Consider the following 27504-nt stretch of genomic DNA (forward strand, 5'->3'; position numbering starts at 1 on the left):
GGCTTTGGGATACAGGGATTGAGGCATGGTTTGAATGCTAAAAGAGGGGAATAATATTAAGATGCTTGGCTGTCTTTTGAATCTTGGTTTCCCTTGCCTACCATTGTGAAATAGACACTTGAGGTGGGGAGAAAGGAATAGCCAGAAACGTCACAAGAAAAAAAAAGTGAGCAAGAAGTAAAAGACAGGGGACAGACTTGATAATAAATTAATTTGGATTGATCAATTCATTTGTTGTCAGAGATGTGGGGATTTGATTTTTCCCAACATAATCTTAAATGTCAATCTTACCATGAATTACTAAGCAAGTGATCAAGAAGTCTGATGGGAAAATACTTGGGAGGTTGGCAAAATTCAGCCTGCTGCCTATTTCTTAAAGAATGTCTTAGTGGCACATGTTCATTGCTTTATGCGTTGTCTGCATGTGCTTTGTGCTACAGGAACAGAGTTGGGAAGCTGTATTTAAAAACATTTTACAGAAGCATATCCATCAATATAGGAGAACGATTACTAGTCGAGGTAAGGGCAATGAGAGTATAGAATGGAATTATGCAAATCAAAACCAAATTCCACTGCCTATGAGACAATTCTAACTCATAACAACACTCAAAGGAGCTCTGGGTATGTGGCTATGAGCTGTGCTGCTAACTGAAGGTCAGCAGTTCAAATTTACCAATCAATTCGCAGGAAAATCATGAGGTTTTTGGCTCTCTTAAAGATTTACAGCCCCCAAAACCCTACACAGAATCACTGTGTGTTGAAACAGACTCTGGCTCACCACCACCACCACCACCAAAAATACTACAGAAGAGAGAACTTCTCTACCCATTTGCAAGGCTGTAAATCTTTATGGAAGCAGACTGCCACATCTTTCTCCTGTGGAGTGGCTGATGGGTTTGAGACACAGATATTTGGCTTAGTCATCCCTGATTGAAAAAAAATCAATACAAATAAGCTGGAGCTCTAAAAGAGGTTCAAGGTTTAAAGATGGTAAGAAAAAACTATTCATCTAAAATATGCAAATAGTGGCTCTGGAAATGAGATTTTAATATTGTTAATAAAAAGTACAGCTTATACATTTAAATCAAAGAGGACTGCAAAAAACACATTAAATGAATGAGATCCTTTTCATGAGAATTGCTATGCATATAAGTAAAAATACATGCATAATATAAAGATTTTATAAAGTAATAAAATGAAAACTAAGACATGCCTATGAAATGTGTATGTCTTTAAGCTTCATGTGAAGTGGCTGCGAAACAAGTGGATCATTTGGAGCTGACAAGTCTGCTCTTCAGCCATTGTAGTGGAATTGTACCTAAAGGATTTCTAATGAAGGATTTCTTACTGAAGGGGTTCTGTGGTGGTGATGTGGTGTGCCGTGGAGTCGGTTCTGATTCATAGGGATGCTGAATATTGTATCCAAAGCTGTAAATTTTTACGGGAGCAGAAAGCCTCATCTTTTTCCCACTGAACAACTGGTAGGTTCCAACTGCTGACCGTGAAGTTAGCAGCCTGACTCATAACCACTATGGTACCAGAGCTACTTCTAGTGGGGGAAAACTGCTTCTGTGAGATGTTTACAATGTAGTCCTTTGTTGTCCATATTGCATTCTGTGAACCTGAGGTAGACTTTAAGCAAAAGCAGGACTACTCCTGTAGTGGAGAGCTCAACTCCAGAAGTTTGGGGACAGACAATACAAATATTGAAGTATGAGTTAATTGAATCTGAAGAATTAATCAAATTCTATATCAGCCAATATCATTCATTGACCTGAGTACAGCTGCGAATTCAAATCTGCTTACTGATTTGTGGACAGCCTAGGACTTTTCAGAGGGGTTGGATGCATTGACTCCCAACAGCTCGTAAGGGTAGGAAGATCCTACCCAGCATCCGGATCTTTCCAATGATGCTATTCTTAATCCCAATGTATTTTAGTATTGTCCCATAATGCCACTTCTCAGATGAAGTAGGATAGACATCATCACAATTTGAACCTTTGTTCATCAAAAGGTTTCATCAGCAATGTAAAGAGAAGACCTACAAGTTGGGGAAAAAGTTTAAGAATCATATAACTGGCATGTCCAGAACCTACTAAGAACTGCTACAACTAAACAAAAAGACAAACAACCCAAACAAACAAAAAAAAAATGTGTAAAGGATTTGAGAACACATTTCTCCAAAGATACACACATGATCAATAAACACATGAAAACATTCTCAATGACATTTGTTAAGTGCCATCGAGTCAGTACCAACTAATACCGACCTTGTACAAGTTTTTTGAGGACTGGATGATCGGTTTAAACTGCCACCCTTGAGATTAGCAGTCCAGTACTTACCCGAACTCAATAGGGAAATGCAAATCAAATCACAATAAGATACCACTTCACACTCCAACAGCAAACCTGTAAGTGTTGTTAACGGAGTCCTGATGTGGCGCTGTGAGCTAATGCATCAGACTGCAAAGTCGTTTGAACTGCAAAGTTGGTGGTTCAAGCTCACCAGTTGCTCCTTGGAAACCCTATATAGGGTCGCTATGGGTCCGAATCGACTCAACGGCACTTAACAACAACAACAATTGTTGTTAGGTGTCCTTGGACTTATTGTGGCCCTGTATAGTTTTCTTTTTGTTGTTAGGTGTCATCAAGTAAGTTCCAATAGCAATAGCAACCCGTTGTACAACAAAACGAAACGTGGCCTGGCCCTGCATTATACTCACAATAGCTGCTACTACGCTTGAGCCCATTGTTGCTGCCACTGTGCCAATCCATCTCTTTAGGGGTCTCCCTCTTTTTCACTGTCCCTCCACTTAACCAAGTATGATGTACTTCTCCAGGGAATGGCCGATTCTGATGAGTCCAAAGTATGAAAGACAAGTCTGGCCATCTTGGCATCCAAGGAGCATTCTGGTTGCACTTCTTCCAACACAGATGTGTTTGTTCTTCTGCCAGTTCATAGTACCTTTAATATCCCTCTCCAGTCCCATAATTCAAATGCATCAATGCTTCTATGGTCTTCCTTATTCATTACCCAACTTGCATATGCATATGAGGCTATGAAAAATACCATGGCTTGGATCAGGTGCACTTTACTCCTCAAATTGACATCTTTGCTCTTGAACACTTCAAGAGGTCTTGTACATCAGATTTGCCTAATGCATTAAATACATCACTTGATTTCTTGACTGCTGCTTCAATGAGTGTTAATAATTGATCCAAGAAAAATAAAGTTTTTGACAACTTCAATCTTTTCTCCATTTATCATGTTATTTATTGGTCCATTTGTAAGGATTTTTGTTTATGTTACATTTAATTGCAACCCATATTGAAGGCTATGATCTTTGATCTTCATCAGTAATTATTTTAAATCCTCTTCACTTTTAGAAAACAAGATTGTATCATCTGCGTATCAGACGTTGTTAATGAATCTTACTCCAATCCTGATGCCACACTCTTCTTCCTATAATACAGTTTCTTGGATTATATGCTCAGTGTACAGACTGAATAAGTATGGTGAAAGAATATAATGCTGGTACAGACATTTCCTGATTTTAAATCATTCAATGTCCTTTTGTTCTGTTTAAGCAACTGCTTCCTGATCAATGTACAGGTTTCTCATGAGCACAATTAAAAAGTATTCTGGAACACTTATTCTCTGCAATGTTGCCCATAGCTTGTCATGATCCACAGTCAGAAGCCTTTGTTTAGTCAATAAAGCACAGTTAAACGTCTTTCTGGTATTCTCTGCTTTCAGCTATATGACTCCCAAAACTTTTCCCCTAACTTGTAGGTTGTTTTTTTACTTGGCTGATAAAGCCTTCTGATGAACAAAACTGATTAGGGTTTAATATTCCATAAAGAAGCTCTGGTAGCATAGTGGTTATGAATCAGGCTGCGAACCACAAGGTCAGCAGTTCAAAACTACCAGCTGTTCCGCGGGAGAAAGATGAGGCTTTCTGCTCCCATAAACCCTGTTCAGGGTCACTCTGGGTCAGAACTGACTTGATGACACTTAATAACAACAACCTTGTAGTTACCAGTCAAGTGCTTATCCTACAGCACCACCAGAACTCCTTAAGACGTCTTTAATTGGGGAGTTGAAGGGGATGAGATACTATCCAGTGGTGGAGAAACTAGAGGATTCATGCATTGCTAGAGGAAATACAAATTGTACAGTCATTGTGAAAACCAGTTTAGCAGTTCCTCAAAAAGTTAAATATAGAGTTACCTGAAATCCTATTTCTAGGTATAGATCCCCCAAAATTGAAAGCAGGAACACAATGCAGTTACTTATACCAGTGTTCATTGGTCATAATGTTCATAATAATCAAAAAGTGGAAACAATCTAAATGTCCATCAAAAATGAGTAGATAAAGACACAAAGTCCTGATACATGCTACAACAAGAATTGATCCCAAAAACATTATACAGAGGAAAGTAAGTCACTCACAAAATGACATACATTATCTGATCCCATTTAGATAAATTATCTCAAATAGGTAAATGAGGAGTAGATACCAGGGGAGGAAGGGAGGGAAAAGGGGGCCATGAATTAATACTTAGGGGGTCACTGAGCTTCTGTTATGGTGAAGGGAAATTTTGGAAACAGAAAGTGGTGATAGTTGCATAACAGGATGAACATAATTAGTGTTAATGAATTACACATGCAAAAGACATTTAAATGGCAAATGTTTTGTTATATCCTTACCACAATAAAATAGTCAATAATAAAACAAAAAACACACAAATGAACAAAATTGAATGGGATGAAGCTATACTGACATAAGCTGAAAAACTAGAAGGGCAGGAGCAGTGATCAGGAAAGGAAATCACAGAGTTTATGATTGTGCCTTCTTCTACTGACTGTGGCCAAGGCACCTAAGAACTGAATTACTGAGGAATAAAGGCCTGTGTCTATGTATTGGTGTAAAGTGATATAGCTGTACCCAATAGGAGTTAATAAAAAGGGTGACATAGGATCAACGAAATTACTTAAATCAGTAAAGCCTCGTTTTTTGATGGTTTGTGGAATTGTTAGGAACCCAGTACTAAACCTCACAGTCATGAACAATTATAGCTTCTTAGTTAGCCCTGGTAGCTAGCACAGAGCTGCTAACAGTAAGGTTAGCAGTTCTAGTCTACCAGGTGCTCCTCGGGTAAAGGATGAGGCTTTCTGCTCCTGTAAAGGTTTACAGCCTTGGAAACTCTACTTATGAGTCAGAATTGACTCCATGGCATACCACCATCACCACCACAACCATCTAGTAAAATGGAGTCTTCATGTAGCTCTGTAGGTTAAGCACTGTACAACTAGCCAAAAGGTCAGTTGTTCAAATGCAACAGCCACTCCTTAGAAACCTTTTAAAAGATAGTTATGAGTTGGAACCCACTAGACTGCACTTTTTGGACATATTGTCTGGAGGAAACAGTTGCTGGAGAAGGATGTCATGCTGGGTAAGGTGGAGGGTCAGAGAAAAAGAAGAAGACCCCTAACGAGATGGATTGGCCAGGTGGCATCATTGATGGCGTCAAGTGTGGCAGCAGCAGTGAGGTTGGCCCAGGATCAGACATTGTTTCATTCTGCTGTGCATGGGGTCGCTATGAGACGGTTCCAACTCAATGGCACCTGACAACAACAACAACAAGACTGCACTTCACAACAACAACCTGGTAAAATAAAAATTTATTAATGGTTCATCAAAATATACTTTATTTGACTATTATAATTTCAGCTTTCATCTTCATTTCTGATATATAAAATAAGCAATGGCTTGAAGCATTTCAGATGTTAGTGTCTACATAAGGTTTCATAATCTGGTATGGCACTATAGAGTAAACATTGCACTGAAAGATTGGTTTGACCTACAAGGTTGGTGGTTCAAACTTATCAAACACTTCTCAGAAATCTTATATAGGGGCACAATAAGTCAGCACTTAACAACAACAAACAACAACTTATGACAAAATACTTATGAAGATATTGATTTAAACAATTATAAAATCCCTTTTTAGCATAATCTTTTAGTAATGCAAGTAATTTTATCTTCTAAGTTTAACTTTTTACATGAGTCTTAAATATTAATGTTTAGCATTTTGTTTAATAATATAAACTATACAGAAAAATTTCTCCCAAATTTACACCCACTGGTATTTGGGATTTTTACTGACAATTCATACTCACTAAAAAAAACAAACAAAAAACTGCCAACTAGTTATATATTAATAACTAATTAAGCATATCTAAAAATTGGAGTCCTGTTGTAGACACAATAGGATAAGCAATGAACTGCTAACCACAAGGTCAGTGTTTCAAATCCACCAGCCACTCCTTGGAAACCCTATGCAGGGACCCTATGAAGAAGGACCAACATGACACACTTAACAAAAAAACAACAAACAATATAATAAATGTCTTCTGTTTATTATAACTCTAAATCTACTATTACTTTAGTAATGAATTTTAAAGAGGTCTTCAATTACTAATCAAAGAAGACTGGAAGTCATACGAGGAACTGCATAAAAACAGTGGTACAATATGTATGTATCAATGAAAATAATAAAAAACAAAGGGTCAATTAATTATAAAGCATATAACCCACAGAGAAACAGTGCACCTTTGCAGATTTAGAAAAATTCAAGTGTTTGTGGCAATCACCCACTAATTATATGGCAACTACGAAATCTTTCAAAATGTGAGAAGCAATAATTAATACTAGACTAAAAGGAGCTATGGTAACGTAGTGGTTACAAATCAGGCTGTGAAATGCAAGGTCAGCAGTTCGAAACTACCAGCTGTTCCATGAGAGAAAGATGAGGCTTTCTGCTCCTGTAAAGATTTACAGCCTCGGAAACCCTATGCAGGGTCGCTATCAGTTGGAACCGACTCCACAGCACATGATAACCACAACAACAATCATATCATGGCCTGGGAAATTACATACAACACCCTATCCTTAGGATGAATTTCAGCTTTCAAAGACAAATATTTCCACATTGGTGCCAGCTCCCAATCCTAGAAGTAAGCTATTATAGATTGCTAGATGTATATTTCATTCCTTTAATTTAATTAAGCAAGGCTTGTAATAGTGATCAAAGTAGTTAAGATAGCTCTGTAGAGAATGTTTAAATGCAGAAGCCCATATTCTGCCTCCAATGACTCAGATTACTTGGATGTGGCTTTTTGCATGTACAATCTATGTGTAAAGTAAGTACATACTAGGGACTAGAAACTGGGCACATGTGATGAAATGGTGGTTATATCACTTATTAAGCTATCCCAACATGTGCAAAGGGGTTTCAAAAAGTTCATGGAAACACTCCATTATCTTTTAATTCCATTTTTCCAAGAATTTGTTGAATCCCCCTGGTACTTGCTCATTCAGAGAAATCAACACACCTCTTAGAAATGTTATTAATGTTCTTAAGTGCCATCGAGTCTGTTCCAACTCACAGTGACCCTATGTAGGGTTGCCAAGGAGCGGCTGGCTGGTGGTTTGAACCTCAGATCTTGTGGCTAGCAGTCAGTGCTCATCCTACAGTGCCATACCAGGATCCAGCTAATGAGATCATCTAAACATGAAAAGTATCTGAAAAACGTGCATGTAAGCCGGCAGCAGGAGACCAAACCAAAAAAAGAATACAACTGATACAGACATTTGTTATTGTTGTTAAGTATCATTGAATTGGTTCCAACCCATAGCAACCCTATATAGGGTTTCCAAGGAGCAGCTGGTGAGTTTGAACTGCTGACTTTGTGGTTCAAACCAGCTTTGCAGACCAGCATGTTAACGCATAGCACCACTCCAGACATAATTCTGCAACTATTCTGGGAAGGCAGTGACAAGCCATCATAAAACCAAGCAACACTAAAAGGGCAGGCAAAAAAGATGAAAGAATCAGAAAGAACTGGAAACCAGTATTTCATGCATAAATGCAGTCACCATGAAAGGGCAATTCATGATAATGACTGGAATGAACAAATCATTGCCCTGCGCTGCAGTCTTCACAATCATTGTTGTTACTACTACTGTATCAAATCATCTCATTGGGTGTCTTCCTCTTTTCTGCTGGCCTTCCACTTTATCAAGCATAAGGTCACTCCTGACAACATAAATGAAGTATGAGAGCTTAAGTCTCATCATCCTGGTATCTGAGAAACATTCTGGTTGTACTTCTTCCAAGACAGATTTGTTTGTTTTCGTGGCAGCCCTTGATATTCTTCCCCAACACCGCAATTCAAATGCATTGATCCTTCTATGGCCTTCCTTATTCAATGTCCAACTTTCATATGCATATGAGGCAACTGAAAATTCTATGACGTGGGTCAGGTGCACATTAGTCCTCAATGTGAGGTCTTGTGCAACAGATTTGACTAATGTTTGATTTCTTGACTACTGCCTCCATTAGTGTTGATTGTGGGTCCAAGCAATGAAGTCTTGGACAATTTGGATTTTTTAATTCTTTACATTGAGATGCAATCCATACTGAAGGCTGTTATCTCTGTAAGTCTTCCTTGCTTCCAGCAAACAAGGTTGTATCATCTGAATATTGCAGGTTGTTAATGAATCTTCCTCTAATTTGATGCCATGTTCCACTTCATTTGATTATTTGTTCAGCATACAGATTGAATAAGTATAGTGAAAGGATACAAGCATGACACACAAATTCCCTGATATTATACCATTCAGTATGCCCTCATTCTGTTAAAACAACTGCCTCTTGGTCTGTGTACAGGTTCCCCATGAGTACAATTTAGTGCTCTAAAATATTCATTCTAAGCAATGTTATCCATGTTGCTGTTGTTGTTAAGTGCCGGCAAGTCGATTCCAACCAATAGCAAACTTGTATAGGGTTTCCAAGAAGCAACTGGAGAGCTTGAACCACCAACCTTGCAGTTCAAATGACTGCAATCTGACACGTTAACTCACAGTGCCATACCAGGACTCCATAGTTTGTTAAAATCTACACAGTCAAATGGTTTAGCAAAGTCAATAAAGTACAAGTAAGCATCTTTCCAGCATCCTTTGCTTTCAGCCAAGATCCATCTGACATCAGCAATGATATCCTAGTTTCAGGAACTCTTCTGAAATAGGTTGAGTTTCTGCCAAGTCCCTGATTACGCACTGCTGCAACTGTTTCTGAATTATCTTCAACAAAATTTTGCTTGCATGTGTCATTAATGACAGTGATCTATGATTCCTACTTTCTGTTGGATCACCTCTCTTTGAAATGGTCACAAATACGGATCTCTTCCAATTGGCTGGCTTTCTTCCAAATTTCTTGGCATAGACAAGTGCATCCAGAGCTACATCAGTGTGTTGAAAGATTTCAGTTTGTATTCCATCAATTCCTAGAAACTTATTTTTTGCCAACGTCTTAAGTGCAACTTGGATTTCTTCCTTCAGTTGTTGTTGTTAATAAATGCCGTTGAGATGGTTCTAATAGCGATGCAGTAAAGGGTTTTCTAGGAGCAAGTGGTGAACTTGAACCGCCAATCTTGAAGTTGTTGTTGTTGTTGTTGTTAAGTGCCGTCGAGTCGGTTCCGACCCATAGCGACCCTGTACAGGGTTTCCGAGGGTGTAAATCTTTACAGGAGTAGAAAGCCTCATCTTTCTCCCGCGGAGCGGCTGGTAGTTTCGAACCGCTGACCTTAAGGTTCGCAGTCCGATTCGTAACCACTATGCTACCAGAGCACCACACACACCAGGTTCTTGATCATATGCTACCTCTTGAAATGGTTGAGCATCAACCAGTTCTTTTTGGTAGCATGACTTTGCATACATATTTCTTCCATTTTTTTTTATGCTTTCTGCATCATTCAATATTTCATCCCTTCACTATTATAAGTTAATGAAGTTTTTTTCTTCAGTTCTTTCAGCTTGAGAAACACTAAACATGTTCTTCCTTTTTGATTTTCTAACGCCAAGTCTTTGCACATTCCTCTGTAACGCTTTACTTTGTTTTCTTGTCTTTTGACATTGTCTGTTCAGTTCTTTTACTTCATCATTTCTTTTAGTCGCTTTAGCTTCTCTAGACTCAAGTGCAAGTTTCAGAGTCTTTTCTGACATTCATTTTGGTCTTCTGCTTTCTTCCTGCGTGCTATTCATAATGTCATCCTACAATTCTTATGGTCTTCAGTCATTAGTCTCTAATATATCAAATTTGTTCTTGAGATTGTCTATATATTCAGGTGCGATATCGTCAAGATCATATCTTAGCTCTCATGGACTTATTTTAATTTTTTCCAGCTTCACCCTGAATTTGCATGTTAGCAATTAATGATTTCTTCCACAGTCTGCCCCTGGACTTGTTTGACTGAAAATACTGAGCTTCTCCATCATCTCTTCCCACCAATTAAATCAATTTGATTCCTGTATACTGCAGCTCATGAAGTTCATGTGCATAGTTGCCATTTATGCTGTTTAAAAAAGTATGTGAAATGAATAAGTCATTGGTTTTACAAAATTCGTTCATGTGATCTCTAGCATCATTTCTATCATTAAGGCCATATTTTGTCCAACTACTGATCTGTCCTCTTTTGTTTCAAACTTTTCATTTTCACATCACCTGTAATTATCAATACATCTTGTTTGGTCAATTTCAGACTAAAGAAGTTGGTTGCTCTTATTGTTGTTAAGTCCCATCAAGTAGGTTCTGGCTTATACTGACTCTGTATAGGGTTTCTAAGGAATGACTGGTGAGTTTGAACCACCAATCTCATGGTTCAAACTGATCTTTTGGTCCAGTGTTTTATCCCACAGCCCCACACTAGGACTCCAGGAAGAAGCTGGTAGAATTCTTCAACTTCATGATCACTAACTTTAGTAGTATTGTATACAGTTGAAGAATAGTCATAATTAGTCTTCCTTATGTTGTTGTTAAGTACCATAGAGTTGGTTCTTATTCATAGAGATCCTGTATAGGGTTTCCTAGGAGCACCTGGTGGGTCAAACCACCAGCTTTGTGGTTGGCAGTCCAGTGCTTATCCTACAGTGTTGTTATTTGGTGCCATCAAGTTGGTTCTGACACACAGTGACCCAATGCACAACAGAGTGAAATGCTGCCCAGTCTCATGCTAAAACATATATATTAAAATGTCAGAAACATAGAAAAATATAGACTACTTTTTAAACTGTCCTAAGTCTTTAAAACTCGTTAAGGAAACTATGATTCAAGAAATTCATGGGTCGGAACTGACTCTACGGCACTTAACAACAACAACAACAAATATTTTATAGTCTCTCAAAAGACATCAAAGGGACTGCTTGTTGTTGCTGTTGTTAAGTGCCATCGAGGTTCTAACTCGTAACAACCCTGTATAGGGTTTCTGAGGAGTGGCTTGTGGGTTTGAGTTATTGACCATGCAGTTCAAATTGACCTTGCAGTCCAGTGCTTATCCTTGGGCACCACACTAGGATTCCAAAGGACCAGTTGTTATTGTTCTTAAGTGTTGGTTCCCACTCATAGTGACCCTACTACATAGGTTTTCCAAGGAGCAGGTGATTTGAACCACTGACCTTGTGGTTCAATGTCAAGCACTGATCCTACAACACTGCACAAGGAGATATTTATTCATGTGACTCTATGTCCCTGCTTTCATATAAGCTTACAGAGAACCTAGTAATCCTATAATAACATAGTAGAGAACAGAATGACTAAAATACTGCAAAAGAGCTCTGTCTCAATCTCCCTGTTTCTCCAGATCTTCATATCTACCTTCCTTACATCAGCTACCCACACTCAATATCTACTCATCAGTTAACCCTCAATATCACCCACTCTTCATAAGACCACACTGCCTATAAGAGAAATGAGACAGCGAAAGGGTCTTCATGCAATATACTCAAATAGCCTTAGCCTCTCCAGGCACTTCCAAGTCCCACCCTTCTTTCACAAGAGTGCCCAATCACTAGACTGTTACTTACCAGAAGATTTCCAGACCATCTTTTTAAAACCTCCCACCCCAACTCTTTCAGTTCCTTCCCTAACTCCCATTTTGAACTTTATCTTCAGCAGTTTCTACCACTATCCTCTCTTCACTCCCACTCAACAAGTAATCCTAACATTTCAGGAAAATAAAAGTAAAAGTACCAGCTCTTCATCCCCTACTTTTTAGAACCTTGTTTACTTCTACCATGGAAAAGTGCTTTCTGGAAAGGAGATACATTTGAGTTGTATCCCACTAGTAACTTATGAAGTAATAATTAGTCTTGATCAGGGGAAGGCAAACAGCCTTACTCATTCAGCTAATCATTTATACAGTCTATGACTACTTTTCCACTATAATGGAAGAACTGAGTATTTGTGACAGAGACCATTTTATTGAATCCTAAATTTGATTATCAGCAAGAAGGAGTCATTAATGAAGTTATTTGGGGCCGCTTTAATCTACAAGCCTGAAGTTTCACACATAAATAAACAATGATGACATGCCCACCGAAGTACCCCAGAGTAAGTAGTCAATTTGCACCTCAGTCCCAATAAATGTAGGACGAATATACAGGCTCGCAGATGTTGAATACGGGACCCATTCCTCATCCAGTTTCACAAGTTGTTGAATGCATTTTAAAAGCTCTTCTTTGTCAAATACCTGGAAAAAAGGAAAACATGAATGATGATATTTTCTCCCATGTTCAATAAGAAATGATCCTTGTGAAATCTGAAGATTTTTTTAAAAACCATATCATTTTTGCTAAAAAAAAAAAAAAAAATGTGCTAGGACACAGCAATGCAAATAAAGACATGACATGTATACAATGTACATTACAGCACTATTCAAAAGAAACAAAAGGTGGAAGCAACCTATGTGTCCATCAATAGGTTGGATAAATGAACGGTGATACATACCAACAATGAGATAATACTCATCCATAAAAGAAATACAGTACTGATACATGCTGTAACATAGATAAACCTTGAAAACATTATGATGAGTGAAATAAGTCAATCACAAAAGGACAAATATTATATGAGCTCATTTATATGAAATAGCTAGAATAAACAAAGAATACAGATCAGAGGTTAATAGTGGTTAGCAGCATGGGTGAGAGAAAGCAAAAAGGTGAGGCATTGTTTAGAAAACATTGAGTTCCTGTTTGATGGATGGGAAATTTGGCAAGAAATATTGGTAATGGTTGCATAATACGATTGATGTACCTTCATCTCTCATTATCCATTGGGGACTGATTCCAGGTCACCCCCAAGCCCTCATACCAAAATCCTCAGATCTTAAAGTCCCTTATATAATATGTTGTAGTATTTGCATATAATCTACCAACTTCCTCCCATTTACTTTGAATCACCTCTAGATACTTATATCTAAACAATGAAAATGCTTGGTAAATAGCACTTTACCTCCTTTGAGGGATTACTTTGACCACTTAATTGCTTCTTCCCCACCCTCTAATCGTTCCAATCCATGGTTAGTTTAATCTGTGGATGTGGAATCTGAGGATATAGAATGTTGACTGTAATTGGTATCACAGACTTATACTCATGAAAAATGTTGAATTGGTAAGTGTTGCCGTTACAAATATTTTAAAACTATAAAAAATGCACTAGGACAACAGATTATCCATATGAGAAAGATAAGAAATTGACTGCTACTCTTACTATACATAAAGATCAATTGTATTTGAATGAAAGAAATACTTAAGTGTGACAAAACATTAAGACCTTTATAAGAAAATAAAAATATCTTTGCAGACTTAAGGTATGGAAAGCTTTCTTTCCTTTTCTTTTGTGAAGAGAAGGAATTAACAAATGAATTTATTTTTGCACTGCTTAGGAGGCTAAGAGTCCAAATTCCAAATCCAGAGCACTGGTTCAAGTGAAAGGCTTTGCCTTCTCTTTCTCTTGCTTCTGGAGAAAGGTCCTTGTCACTCCAGCTTTGATTCCTTGGTGATCTTCATGTGGAATGGTGTCTCTCTTCCCCCCCATCTCTGTTCTGCTCCCTTGTGTTAATCTATTTTATATCTCAAAAAGATATCTATTTTATGACTCAAAATACACCTTCCACTAATCCTGACTGATTAACATAACAAAACAACCTAAATCCCAACTGGAATTATAACAGTCATAGTTCATAATACATATTTTATAGTTCATAATACATAATACATATTTTAAGGGGACATAATTCAATCCATGGAGTACTGGTGGTACTGTCAAATAAGCACTGGATTGTGAACCACAGGTCAGCAGTTCAAATCCACCAACCAGTCACTAGGAAAAGATGAGGCCTGCTCCTTAAAGATTTATAGCCATGGTAAATAAATACACGGTCACCATGAGTCAGAACTGACTCAATGGCACCTAAGGACAATAACAATTCAACCCACACAACTCAATTTATAACAGTCTCCTTCCCCCATCCTTATACTTTCTTCTTTTTCATTTTTATAAGCATTTTGATGTGAATTCTGAGGTTAACAGAGCAAATCAGTTTTCCACTCAACGATTCATACACATTTTGTTTCAAGTCATTGATTGCAATCACCACAATGGACATCATTTATGACACTTCCTTCCTGTGTTTCTGTTTCCCTTCCTCCTTCTTTCCTAACCCTCTGAACTTTGTTTATGGGTAAATGCTGCCTTTTTAAACTCAAATAGTTGATTATTCTAAAGAGTGGGTGCTTCCCTAATGTTATTGTTCCCCTTATGTTGTTAAATGCTGTTGAGTCAGTTGCAACTCACAGCAATCTTGTATAGGGTTTCCAAGGAATGGTTTGTGGGTTTGAACTGCAAGCAGTCATTCCAGTGCTTATTCTATAGTATTTGAATGAAAATTGAACAATGGCAGTGGGTTCAGTTCCAGACATGAGGGTGGCTAAGGACCATAATCTCCATCTGATCAGTAAGCCTAGTCCTTTTTATAAAGATGTTGTTGTGAAGTGCAGTTGAGTTGGTTCTGACCCATAGCAATCCTGTATAGAGTTTCCAATGAGCAGCTGGTGAGCTTTAACCACCGACCTTGCAGATCAAACCAATTTTTCAGTCCAGTGCATTACCCACAGCACCACACCAGGACTCAGTTTATGAGAATGAAAAGTTCTTAAATAATAGACTTATAGCACAATTCCTAAAGAAATCTTTATAAAATTTGACTCATTTTAAACTTCTATTTAAAGACTCTGTTCTTCAAAAGATGTAAGAAACACTATCTATATATAACCTGTAACCAACCAGAGTACACAAAGACATCCAGAAAAATCAATTTTAAAAGGAGACAGATAATTCAATGGGAAAATGGGCAAAATCAAATGAAATTATTGTTGTTGTTAAGTGCCATCGAGTGTGTACCAAGTCATAGTGATCCCATATAAGACTTTTGAGGCTGTAAATCTTTCTACAGGAGCAGAAAGTCTTAGTTTTCTCTTCTGGAGCAGCTGGTGAGCTCAAACCATGGACTTTGTGTTCAAAGTCCAGTGTTTAATCCTACAGAATTCTCCCAATGAAGGGAAGTAGCAGGAGAAATTTTTGTTTATCCGACAAAGAGGCATACAACAACTTTCTGTCTAAACTGGATTTCAGATGGCCAAGGGTTCTTGTGCATTTTGGATTCATCAATATCTTCACTTTATAATATACTTCTCTTTTCACCTCCACTGGTGAATTGGGAAATATGGTCAAACACAGCACACTCTCCATATTTTTTGTGGTCACTATTGGAGATTAGATAGTTGAAGGCAACTGCTCTTTTTTTCTTTTGAAGTGAAGATTTTATCTAAGTGACCTTACCTAAGGTTATTAAATCACTGAGGGAAATAATTTTTTAATCATTCAATAAGTATTTGGTGAGTAACTATTTTACCTAACAGTTCTAAGATGAATTCTCACGATTTCATCTTTTATACTATCTCTGAACTATGGGAGTGGTTCATGGTATGCTTTGAGTAGAGAATTCTGAGGTGTTGATTGACCTCAGTGTGAGGAAAAGTCAACATTATTTTTAACAACCAGGAGGAAGGGAAAATAGTGTGCACACAGTACTCATCAATCTTATACCAACCTTTTAAACTCATGTTGTTGTCAATAGGAACTCTTGCTTCCTTAACCCCATCCTAAATGTCTAGACTTAAAAGTTGGAGACTTTATTATGCCTGACATCATTTGCTCTTTCATTTCTACACTTCGTTATATCTAGATCTTCCTCAAGTCTCTTACATCCCTTCCATTCCTAGTCCTATTCTTGGTCCAGGACAGCTTTATGGTCTATCAAAGCTGTTGTTATTTGAGAAGTTTGACAAACCGGAAACCCCATTACACTGTAGCAGAACTCATGACAAATATATGCTCCTTCCTTTCGTCTGGCCTCATTTAAATGTTTTGAGCAGGGATCTGTGGACCACAAGTAAAAGAGTAAAAGGAGGATGTAGTCCAAAAATTTATCTTCCTTCCCCTTTTGTTACTATATTGCAACCTTGGAAGGAAGTGGAAAAAGGCAAGCTTACAAATATAGGTAAAGAAATAAAAGGCTGGCTAAAAACAGGCAGCTACTTGGTTCTGGTAAGTATCAGACAGCTAACCACAAAGTCAGTGGTTCAAACCCACCAGTCACTCCTTAGAAACCCTCACAGGATTGCTATGAGTCGGAACCAGTGTGACAGTACTTAACAACAGCTTGGTTGTAGCTGTCCTCATGTTTTCACAGTGCTGAGCTTTAGCAAGATTTTTAAAGGTTAAATATACAGAAGGTAAAAAAGAAGGAAAATGCTTCTTCAGTTCTGAAAGATGAATGAAGTCACATCTCAGTGACTGGCAACAGATAACCTCCTTCGTAAATGTAAACCATAGGGTCTAAATCTAATTCACCTTATAATGACTTCTGCTATGTGCTGAACAATATCATAGCCAGGATCCAAGGGCCATGAGAAACCATTGTATTACCTGCTTTTTAGAAAACTTTGGATGGTATCAGCATTAGACTGCCAACTGCAAGGCAGGTGGTTCAAACCAACCAGCTGCTCCTTGAAAACCCTACACAGTGTTACTTTGAGTTGTAACCAGCACTTAACAATAACACACTTGCTACTGTCAAATGAGGCAAAATATTCCCAAAATATCTCTGATGTATACCATACATTACATTTTCAACATATAATTCTACGTAGCCTTTAAATAATTATTTTAGTTTTAAACTTTTTTTTAATCCTAGTATCTCCACATGCGGGAGAAAGATGAGGCTTTCTACTCCCGTAAAGATTTACACCCTCGGAAACCCTGTACAGGGTCGCTATGGGTCGGAACCGACTCGACGGCACTTAACAACAACAACAATCTCCACATATATATTAATCCACCATAGACATTCATTGAGAAAATTTTAAAAAATAGAATTGCTAAATGTTATTCACTCCTTGCATTTTTACCTCAATAATATGGCGTTCTGAAGTCTGGTGTGGCACTGTAGGATAAACACTGGACTGCCAATGGTAAGTATGGCATTTCAAACCCACCAGCCTCTCCTCAGAAACCCTATACAGGGTTGCTATGGGTCACAACCAATAATTAACAATAATTAACCATGGCACTTAACAATAATTATAGACAAAAAACAACTCCCATGTTCATTTGGTTTGTATTGAATGTTTTCCTAAGTATTCAGAAATAACTTGTTTGCTATACACTCACAGTCACACATAAAACTGAAAGAAATTCCAAATTTTGCATACCGGCAAAGTTGCCCGCAGAGCAGATCGATACATTCTATCCATATTGAGATCCGGTCGAAACAGTCGAATTTTATTATCTACTCCCCGAAATGCCTTCAATCCTTCAAATAACTGAAGATGGAAAAGAAATAAATTTTAGAATAACTTAAATAAAAATAATACTTGTGTTCAAAAGAGTGACTTTTCTAGGAGTGCTCATTAGCTTTATCATAGTTATTAGTTCAACTTGACCTCAAAACAGTATCCAACTCATGCGTGTCAGAGAATTCTCAATGGCTCCGGAGGATTGTCAATATAGCCATTGGTTTTTCTGATTTTTCTTTGCCAGAAGTAGATCACCAGGTCTTTCATTCAAGGTGCCTCCAAGTAGACTCAAACCTCCAGCCTTCTAGTTAGCAGCCAAGGGGTTAACTTTATATTACCCGGGGGCTCAGGCCTTCATTATTGCTGTCATGTGCCCTCGAGTCCATGGAACTGCTGAGTGTGCTCAAACTACCAACATTTTGGCTAGTAGCTGAGCATTTTTGGGTTGCCTTATGACCTAAACTTGACATCCCTAAATCTACTTCATAACCAAGGAGCTCTGGTAGCAAAATAGTTATGAGTAGGGCTGCTAACCTCAAAGTCAGCAGTTCAAAACTTTCAGCCACTCTACAGGAGAAAGATGAGGCTTTCTGCTACCAAGACTTACAACTTCGGAAATCCTATACAAGGTCACTGTGAGTTGGAACCGACTCCACGGCACCCCACCCCACCCCATAACCAGTTGGCAGAAATGGTTATGATAACTGGAATGAAAGAGAAAACCTTATTACCAGACTGTATCGATAATTCAATTTTTCTTTGCTTAGTAGGAGCCAGTTTGCTAAATAACACATCAATGAAGGTTGTTAAGACAACATCTCAAATCATGCAACATGGGCTAACTGTCTGCAAAATGAAGAATAAAACCAAATACCTTGCTGCACTTCTCCCTTCACACCCTCCCAAATGTACTCATGTGCCCTTGCATTTAATCTGGTTCTGGTGTAGCACTGTAGAATAAGCACTGGACTGCTAACCAGCTGCTCTTCAGAATCCCTATAAAGGGTTGCTATGCATTTGAACTGACTCTACGACACTTAAACACAACTCAAACTGAGTAGATAATCTAGTTATGACCAGACCTGTTACAGTCACCAAAATCACATGATCCAGACAGTTTAACACTCTCTTGGTTAAGGCTATAACTCCATGTCACCTTCCTCAAACCAAGTGGGTATAAACCTAGATCCTCCACTAAGAAGGAATGTGAAAAGATTTGGAACTAGGTTGTTGTTGTTAAGCATCATCAAGTTAGTTTCAACTCGTAGGGACCCTATACAGGATTTCTGAGGAGTGACTGGTGGGTTTAAACCACCAACATTGCACTTAGTACTCCAGTGCTTACACAACAGCCTCACAACAGGACTCCTTAAATTATTATTGTTGTTATTATTGTTGGGTGTCGTCGAGTCAGTTCTGACCCATAGCGATCCTGTATAGGATTTCCAAGGAGCAAATGATGAGCTTGAACCACTGACCATGCAGCTCAAATGACTTTGCAGTCCAGTGCATTAGCCCACAGTGCCACACCAGGACTCCTTGAATTAGTATACACTGGTAAATAGAAGAAAAAAGAAAAGCTTATTATTTTAGTGAGCAATTTTATCACAGGCACTCTTAGGAGTTGACAGAACAAATACACTAAAAATCAATAAAGATATGGAGAATTTGAACAAAAGGAACAAGAAGTTTACCTAATATATATACAGAACTCTGCACATACCACCTGCTGAGTAGATGTTCTTTTCACATGTTTTCTAACCACAAGATAAGTCAATTAAAAAATTATAATGTAAATTAAAAAATGATTTGCACTGTATAATAATGAAAAATAGGCCTGTTAGGAGATTTATAACCTTAAATGAGAAAAAAAAAAAAGGAAAAGAGATATAATCATGCAGCACAATGCCAAAGCACAAATAAAATGCTGCATTTAAGTGCACACATGAGGGGACTTCAAAAAGTTCATAGAAAATTCTATTATATTTTTATTCCATTCTTCCATAAACTTTTTGAAGCCTCCTCAAGTACCACTAATTTATTAAATATGATAGAACTAATACTTCAGTTAAATAAGAAAGTGCTTACTCTATAGTATCAAACCTGTGTATTTGGATGAAAATTGGGTCATGGAGATGCATTCAGTTCTGGACTCTATCTGACCAGTATGCCTACTAATTTTTATGAGGATGTTGTTGTTATTGCTAAGTGACATTAAGTCAGTTCTGACTTATAGAGACCCTGTATAGGGTTTTTGAGGAGCGGCTGGTGAACTGCTGACCTTGTGGTTCAAACTGACCTTACGGTCCAGTGCTTACCCAGCACCACACCAGGACTCCTAGTAGACTGTTGTTAGGTGCCATCAAGTCAGTGCCAACCCATAGTGACCATACGCACAATAGAACGAAAACATGGCCTGGTTCTGGATCAGCCTCACAATCATTGCTATGTTTAAGCCTACTGATGCTGCCACTGTGTCTATCAATTTCATTGAGGGTCTTCCTCTTTTTCTCCTGGCCTTCCACTTGACCAAAACATGATATCCTTCTCCAGTGATTGGTCCCTCCAAAAGTATGTTCGAAGTATGAAATATGAAGTTTGGCTATCCTGGCTTCCAAGGAGCACCCTGGCTGTACTTCTTACAACACAGTTATCTATTTGTTTTTTGATAGCCCATAGTACTTCCAGTATTCTCCTCCAACCCCATAACAAGCACATCAGTTCTTCTACAAGCTTCCTTATTCACTATTCAACTTTCAAATGCATATTAAGTTATTGAAAATAACCATGGCTTGTACCAGGCGTACCTTAGTTCTCAAACTGACATCTTTGCTCTTGAACACTTTAAAGAGATCTCTGCAGCAAATCTGCCCAATGCAATACGTGGTTTGATTTCTTAACTGCTGCTTTCATGAGTGTAGATGGTTGAACCAAACAAAATGAAATCATTGACAACTTCAATCATTTCTCCATTTATATGTATGTTATTTATTGGTCCAGTGGTGAGGATTTGTTTTCTTTACATTGACGTGCAACCCCGACCGAAGGCTGTGATCTTTGATCTTCATCAATAAGTATTTTAAATCCTCTTGGTTTTCAGCAAATGTTGTATCATCTGCATATCACAGGTTCTTAATAAGCCTTCCTCCAGTCCTGATGCCACATTTTTTCCCCCATATAATCCAATTTCTTGGATTATTTGTTCAGTATACAGATTGAATAAGTATGGTGAAAGACTACAGCCCTATCGCACACCTTCCCTAATTTTAAATTATTCAGTGTTCCTTGGTTCTATTTGAACAACTTTCTCTTGGCCTATGTACAGGTTCCTTAGCACAATTATGTGTTTCGGAATACTTATACTTTGCAATGCTGTCCAAAGTTTGTCATGATCACACAATCAAAAGCCTTTGTGTAGTCAATAAAACACAAATAAACATCTGTCTCATATTCTCTGCTTTCAGCCAAGATCCATCTGACGTCAGCAATGATATCCCTCATTCCACATCCTCTTCTGAAACCAGCTTGAACCTTTGGAAGTTACTTGTCAATGTATGGTTGCAGCCATTTCTATATTACCTTTAGTAAAACTTTACTCGCATGGGATATCGATGATATTGTCTGATGATGGCTGCATTCTGTTGGGTCACCTCTTTTTGGAATGGACACAAATACTGATCTCTTTCAGTTAGTTGGCCAGGTAGTTATCTTCCAATTTTCTTAGCAAAGAGGAATTAGTGCCTCAAATGCTGCATCAGTTTGTTGGAAGATTTCAATTTGTATTCCATCAATTCCCAGTGCCTTGTTCTTTGCCAATGCCTTCAATGCACCTGGGAATTTTCCCTTCAGGATCATTGGCTCTTGATCATGTGCTACCTCTTGAAATGGTTGAAAATCTACCATTTCTTTTTGGTACAGTGACTCTATGTATTCCTTCCATCTGCTTTTGATGTTTTTTGCATCATCCAATAATTTGTCCAGAGAATCCTTCTATACCATAAATCGAGGCTTGAAACTTTTATCCATTTCTCTCAGCTTGAGAAGTGCTGAGCATGTTCTTTCCTTTTGGTTTTCTAATTCCAAGTCTCTGCACATTTTGTTATAATATTTTACTTTGTCTTTTCAAGCTGACCTTTGAAATTTTCTGTTCAGCTTTTGTACCGCCTCACTTCTTCCATTTGCTTTAGCATCTCTATGCTGGAGAACAAGTTTTAGAGTTTCTTCTGACATCTTCTGTGGTCTTTTCCTACTTTCTTGTCTTCTCTATGACCTTTTGCTTTCTTCCTGTATGATGTTCTTGATTTCATCCCACAAGTCCTCTGGTCTTCAATCTTTAGAGTCTAATGCATCACATCTGCTCTTCAGATGATCTTTAAGTTGAGGTGGGATATATTCAACATCATATTTAGGCTCTCATGGACTTGTTTTTATTTTCTCCAGCTTCAGCCTGAACTTAAATGTGAGTAGTTGATGTTCCACATTCTGCCACTGACCTTGTTTGGGCTGATCATATGGAGATTTTCCACCATCTCTTTCCACAGATTCAGTCAATTTGATTTCTGTGTATTCCATCTGTTGAGGTCCATGTGTATAGTCATCTTTTATGCTTTTTCTAAAAGGTATTTGCAATGAAGAAGTCATTGGTCTTGTAAAATTCTATCATGCGGTCTCCAGCATTGTTTCTATCACTAAGGCCATATTTTCCAGCCACTTTGTTTCCAACCTTTACATTCCAGTCACCAGCAATGATCAATACATCTTGATTTTGTGTTTGATCAATCTCATACTGAAAAAGTTGGTAGAATTTTTCAATTTCATCATTATTGACTTTAGAGGTTGGTGGGTAAATTTGAATAATAATGGTATTAACTGATCTTCCTAGTAGACCATAAGATTGTCTTATTCAAAATAGCCAGTACACGATCGATCATTGTAATTCACTAAAATGCCTAGGATAGACACCTGGTGTGCTGTAGAATCAGCACTGGCCTTCAAGCCCAAAGGTCAGCAGTTCAAGCTCATGAGCCACTCCTTGGAAATCCTATACAGGGTGGCTATGATTTGGAACCGACCCAACAGCACTTAACAAAAACAATAACAATGCCTAAGATATTCATCTTCAAATGTTCCAGTTAATTTTTGTCAACTTCTAGTTTTCCTTGACTCATATTTTGCACATTTCATATTCTGATTATTAGTGTATGCCTACAGCCACTTCTTCTCATTTTGAGTCTTGACACATGGGCAGATGGAAGTTGTGAAAGCTTTTCTCCATCCACATCATTAAGGTTGCTTCTACTTTGAGGAGCAACTTTTTTCCAGTCATATTTTTAGTGCCTTCCAACCTTAGGGTCTCAATTTCCAGCACTATGTCAGACAACATTCCACTGGTAGGATTCAGATTTTCAGTGGCTAATTTTTCAGCCTTTCTAATTCTGGAATTTCCACTGAAAACTGTCCATCACGGTGACCCAGCTATTTGAAATTCCAATGACATATCTTCTAGCATCACAGCGACAGGCAAATCACCATAACACAACAAATGACAGAAGATTAATGGGAGAAAACTTTCAGTGAAAAGATATGTATGCTTAAATCCATTGGATTAAGTCTATTCCAACCCTTAGCAACCTTATATAACATAATTTGTGGTTGTTAAGAGCTGTCAAGTCAGTTCCAACTCAGAGTGATTCTGTACAGGGTTTCCAAGGAGCAGATTCAAACTAACCTTGTAGTCCAGTGCTTATCCTACAGCACCACAACAGCACACCATAAGATAATAGAACTGCCCATTAGGGATCCCAAAGTTGTAATCTTTACCAAAGCAGACTATCACTACTTTTTCTCATAGAGTGACTGGTGGGTTTGAACCACTGACCCTTGAGTAGAAATTGAATGCTCAATCACTGTGCCACCAGGGTTCCTTTAAGAAAAAACTAAAAAAAACTTAGGTGAGTAAATCATTTAAAAAAAAATGGTGCTAGATGGCTAAGGAAATTACAAAACTTTACTGAGATTCTTTAAAGACCCAACTAACTGTAGAAAGCAATCCCACATTCATGGATTGAAGTATTTACTGTTTTAGAGATGTCAATTCTTCTTGAATTGGTTTATATATTCAGTTCAACCCAAATGAAAATCACATCAGGGTATTTCATTATATTTTGATAAACTGAATGATAAATGATTGATTGACTTGATAAGCTGATTCTAGAAATTATATAGAAAAGCAAATGACAAAGAATATCCAAGTTACTTTTGAAGCACAAAGTAGAACACATTATAATAATAGTGATTAAGGAGATAGTGGTACTGGTCATTTAAAATCCACTGGTCTATGTTGTCAGACAAGGTTTTGCCATAGAAGTAGAACCATTAGGAGGTATGTATAATGTTAATGGATTTATTGCAACAATTTGACTAGCCCAATTGTGGGGTGGCTAAGCAACTCCAAAGTTAGTTAGGGCAGACAGTCAAGAAGGGAAAATCACAAGCAGGCTGGAGGTCCTCAACCATGAATTGAATTAAATCATGAGTTGAAATTTGCTCAAAAGCATCAGTCAAGATAAAAAGAGAGGAAGCTGTAAGCCACCACAAAACATGGATGAACCTTGAGGACATTTTGTTGAGTGAAATTAGTCAGTCACAAAAGGAGAAATACTGCATAGGACCACTATTTTAAAAGACTAAGAAAAGAACTCATACCAAAAAGGGGCGGGGGGGGGGGGGGGAGGATTATTTTTGCTGGTTACCAGGATGTGGGGGGTGGGGTGAGGGGAGGGAGTGGTAGGTGAAGCACATGGTAGGGAATAGACACAGGATAGTTTGGATGCTGAGTTGGGGGACATTACACAAGAACCAGGCGGATGGGAGAACAGTTAGGTAGGTTTGCATGGGCTAAGTGGGACAGAGGTAAATGATGATGTATGTACACCTTCAACACCAGGGCTCTGGGATACAGGGATTGAGACATGGTTGGAATGGGTAAAAGGGGGGAAATAATGTTAAGATGCTTGGCTGTCTTTTGAATGTTGGTTTCCCTTGCATACCATTGTAAGACAGACACTTGATGGGGAGAGAAAGGAACAGCCAGAAATATCACTATAGAAAGCTTATAAGTCCGTCTTCTGCCTATAACTGATTGTTGTTGTTAGGTGCCATCGAGTCAGCACTGACTCATAGTGACCCTATGCACAGCAGACTGATTGGAATACCTAAAATGGGCGTACAACTTGCCCAGTGAAGGAAGCTTCCTACGGACCTTTGCATTGCATAAGACCATAGGTAGAATCCTGATCCCCATCCAGAATCTTCTAAGGTGGAAAATATCCACTTGAAAGGACAAGCAGACCAGCCTGGAGCAATTAGAAGAACAGAAGATAGTTCTTGAAAGAAAGACTGACAAAATAATAATAATAATAATATAATAATAATAATAACGGCAGTCCAACTGACTACTACAAGAACAAGCAAGTTGTTCACCCAGGAAACATCAAAGCAAGTGGTCGGGTTCCCTCAGGGCAAACCCCCTTCCAAGACTAAGACTCCAAGGGAATATACAAGCAGGCATATAGTCTGACTGGTGACGACATTGATCACCAATAAGTAGCATGGCTCTATAGGCCTAAATGAATCACCTCATTTCACCCTTACAGTATCAAAATCCCTCACTGCCATCCTAGAAGGCTCTATAGAGGATTTCTGAGACTGTAAACCTTTATGGGAGCAGATAGCCTCATCTTTCTCCAGGGGAGTGGCTGGTGAGTTTGAACCACTGGCCTGTGTTTAGAAGCCCAGAACTTACTACAATAACAGTAGAAGATAGTCTAATTTGATAAAGAAACTGAAGTACAAAATAATTAAACAAATATTCCATGTCATAGTGTTCCTTGTGGTTATTAGATCCCATTGAGTTGATTCTGGCTCCTGGTAAATCCAAGTGTTTCATAGTAAACTGGGCCCCATAGGGCTTTCATACGCTGTGATCTTTTAGAAGCAGATCACCAGTCCTGTCTTCTGAGCACCTATGGGTGAGTTTAAACTGCCAACTGTTTGGCTAGTAGTTAGTGCTTAACCATAGTAGCACCAGAGAGCCTGTAGAACTGCCTACCAAAACTCACTGCCATCAGGTTAATTCCAACTCATAGTGACCTTGTAGAACAGAGTAGAACTGCTTCTTTGGGGTTGTGAGACTAAATCTTTACGGGTGCATACAGCCTCATCTTTCTCCCATGGAGTGGTTGGTAGGTTTGAACTGCCAACCTTGCACTTATCAGCCCAATGCCAATCGACCACAACACCAGGGATCTGATATAGAGCACCCAGCTGTTGTTAAGTGCAATGTCATCGAGTCTGGTTAGCAGACCAGTGCTTATAGAACCACACAAGGCTAGGTAGCTATAAAGACCAAGATTTGAACCCAGAAATGTGACTCAGGCTTGGATGTTCAACCATAAGCTTTCTCACTTAAGAAAATGAAATAAAATGATCCATCTAAGGTATCTTCTAGTCCAGTAACCACAACAGGAATTCAGTAAACAAGAGTAGTTGTTATTTTATACTTATTATTATGAGTAAATATGATTATTATATTTTAATCCCTTAATAGGTATGCCAGTATCTATTTTCAGCATCCATAATATTCTAAGAAAGATGTCCACCACATTTAAAAGGGGTAAAATCAAATGGGTGTTGAGGAAATGGGAAGTATATTGTGCAGCTGCCTAACTCTGTATCCTGAGAAGGATGAAAGAAAGGATTCTTCTTTAAATATTTTATGCTTACAATTAGTTCAACTCCTACCTGAAAAAGACATATAATTATATATCCCTGAACATGCACATCTATACATTATTGCTAGTCATAAACATGCAGTTAGCATAAAAATCTAACCATAAAATTATGTTCAATGACTCCTTCTCAGTCATTAAAAGACCCAAAACCACAAGTGTGACTTAGTAAAATACTGACCTTTGATTGCTGTTTCCTACCAGCTATTGGATACCTGGTGTGGCGCTGTAAGATAAGCACTGGACTGCTAATTACAAGGATGACAGTTAACCCCCACCATCTGCTCCACACAAACCATATACCAGATCGCTATGAGTCAGAACTGACTTGATGGTACTTAACAACAACAAATTCTTATATTTTCTAAATGATTTTTTTAAACTGACATTATAGAAAATTCAAGACTATGTGAAAAACTTATTTAATACCCACACTGAGATACAGTAAGCGTAGCATCATCACTAATTCCCATTTACTTACTTCCAGTCCTCCACACTTACCTCTAAAGCATAATGAAACACTGATGAGGCAGGATGCAATGACAGTGTTTGAAGAGGTTTGATATGAGGTTTCTCCCATCCAAATTCTGAGGACCATTCCACCGTCAACATGTGATCCGTGAAAACAGTTCCGAAAACTAGACTATCTGGGTCTGGTTTTTCTTTTAAAATGGTGGCTGGTGTGATTAATAGATCTTCAGCCTATTAATGGGAAGGAAACTCAGGATCATTAAAGAAAAGAAACTGAACATCCACCAGCTGGATGACACAGAGTGTAAAAAGGCAAAATCTAAGTCATTGGCTATTAAATAATGAAATCACTTAATTTGTTTGGCAGCTAATTCAAATATTTAACATCATGTGAATCAATCAAATCACGCCTGTGTTCAGAATGTAGCCTGCTATTTAAAGTCTCTATAGTGCACTCTACCAGCTGCTCCGTGGGAGAAAGA

General features: G+C 38.1%; 1 protein-coding gene across 1 annotated transcript in view; it reads right to left on the reverse strand.

Annotated features, from left to right (window-relative positions):
• The window catches only part of BCAT1 (branched chain amino-acid transaminase 1, cytosolic), a 93854-nt gene that overhangs the window by 51781 nt on the left and 14569 nt on the right, over positions 1-27504 (reverse strand). The window contains exons 2-4 of the mRNA XM_006866976.1: positions 27053-27253; positions 17679-17789; positions 12473-12592 (exon numbers count right to left, since the gene is read on the reverse strand). Coding sequence (XP_006867038.1) covers positions 12473-12592; positions 17679-17789; positions 27053-27253 — 432 coding nt within the window. The remainder of the gene's footprint in view (positions 1-12472; positions 12593-17678; positions 17790-27052; positions 27254-27504) is intronic.

This window comes from Chrysochloris asiatica, unplaced genomic scaffold, assembly GCF_000296735.1.
Source record: "Chrysochloris asiatica unplaced genomic scaffold, ChrAsi1.0 scaffold00098, whole genome shotgun sequence".
NCBI classification, from domain to species: domain Eukaryota; kingdom Metazoa; phylum Chordata; class Mammalia; order Afrosoricida; family Chrysochloridae; genus Chrysochloris; species Chrysochloris asiatica.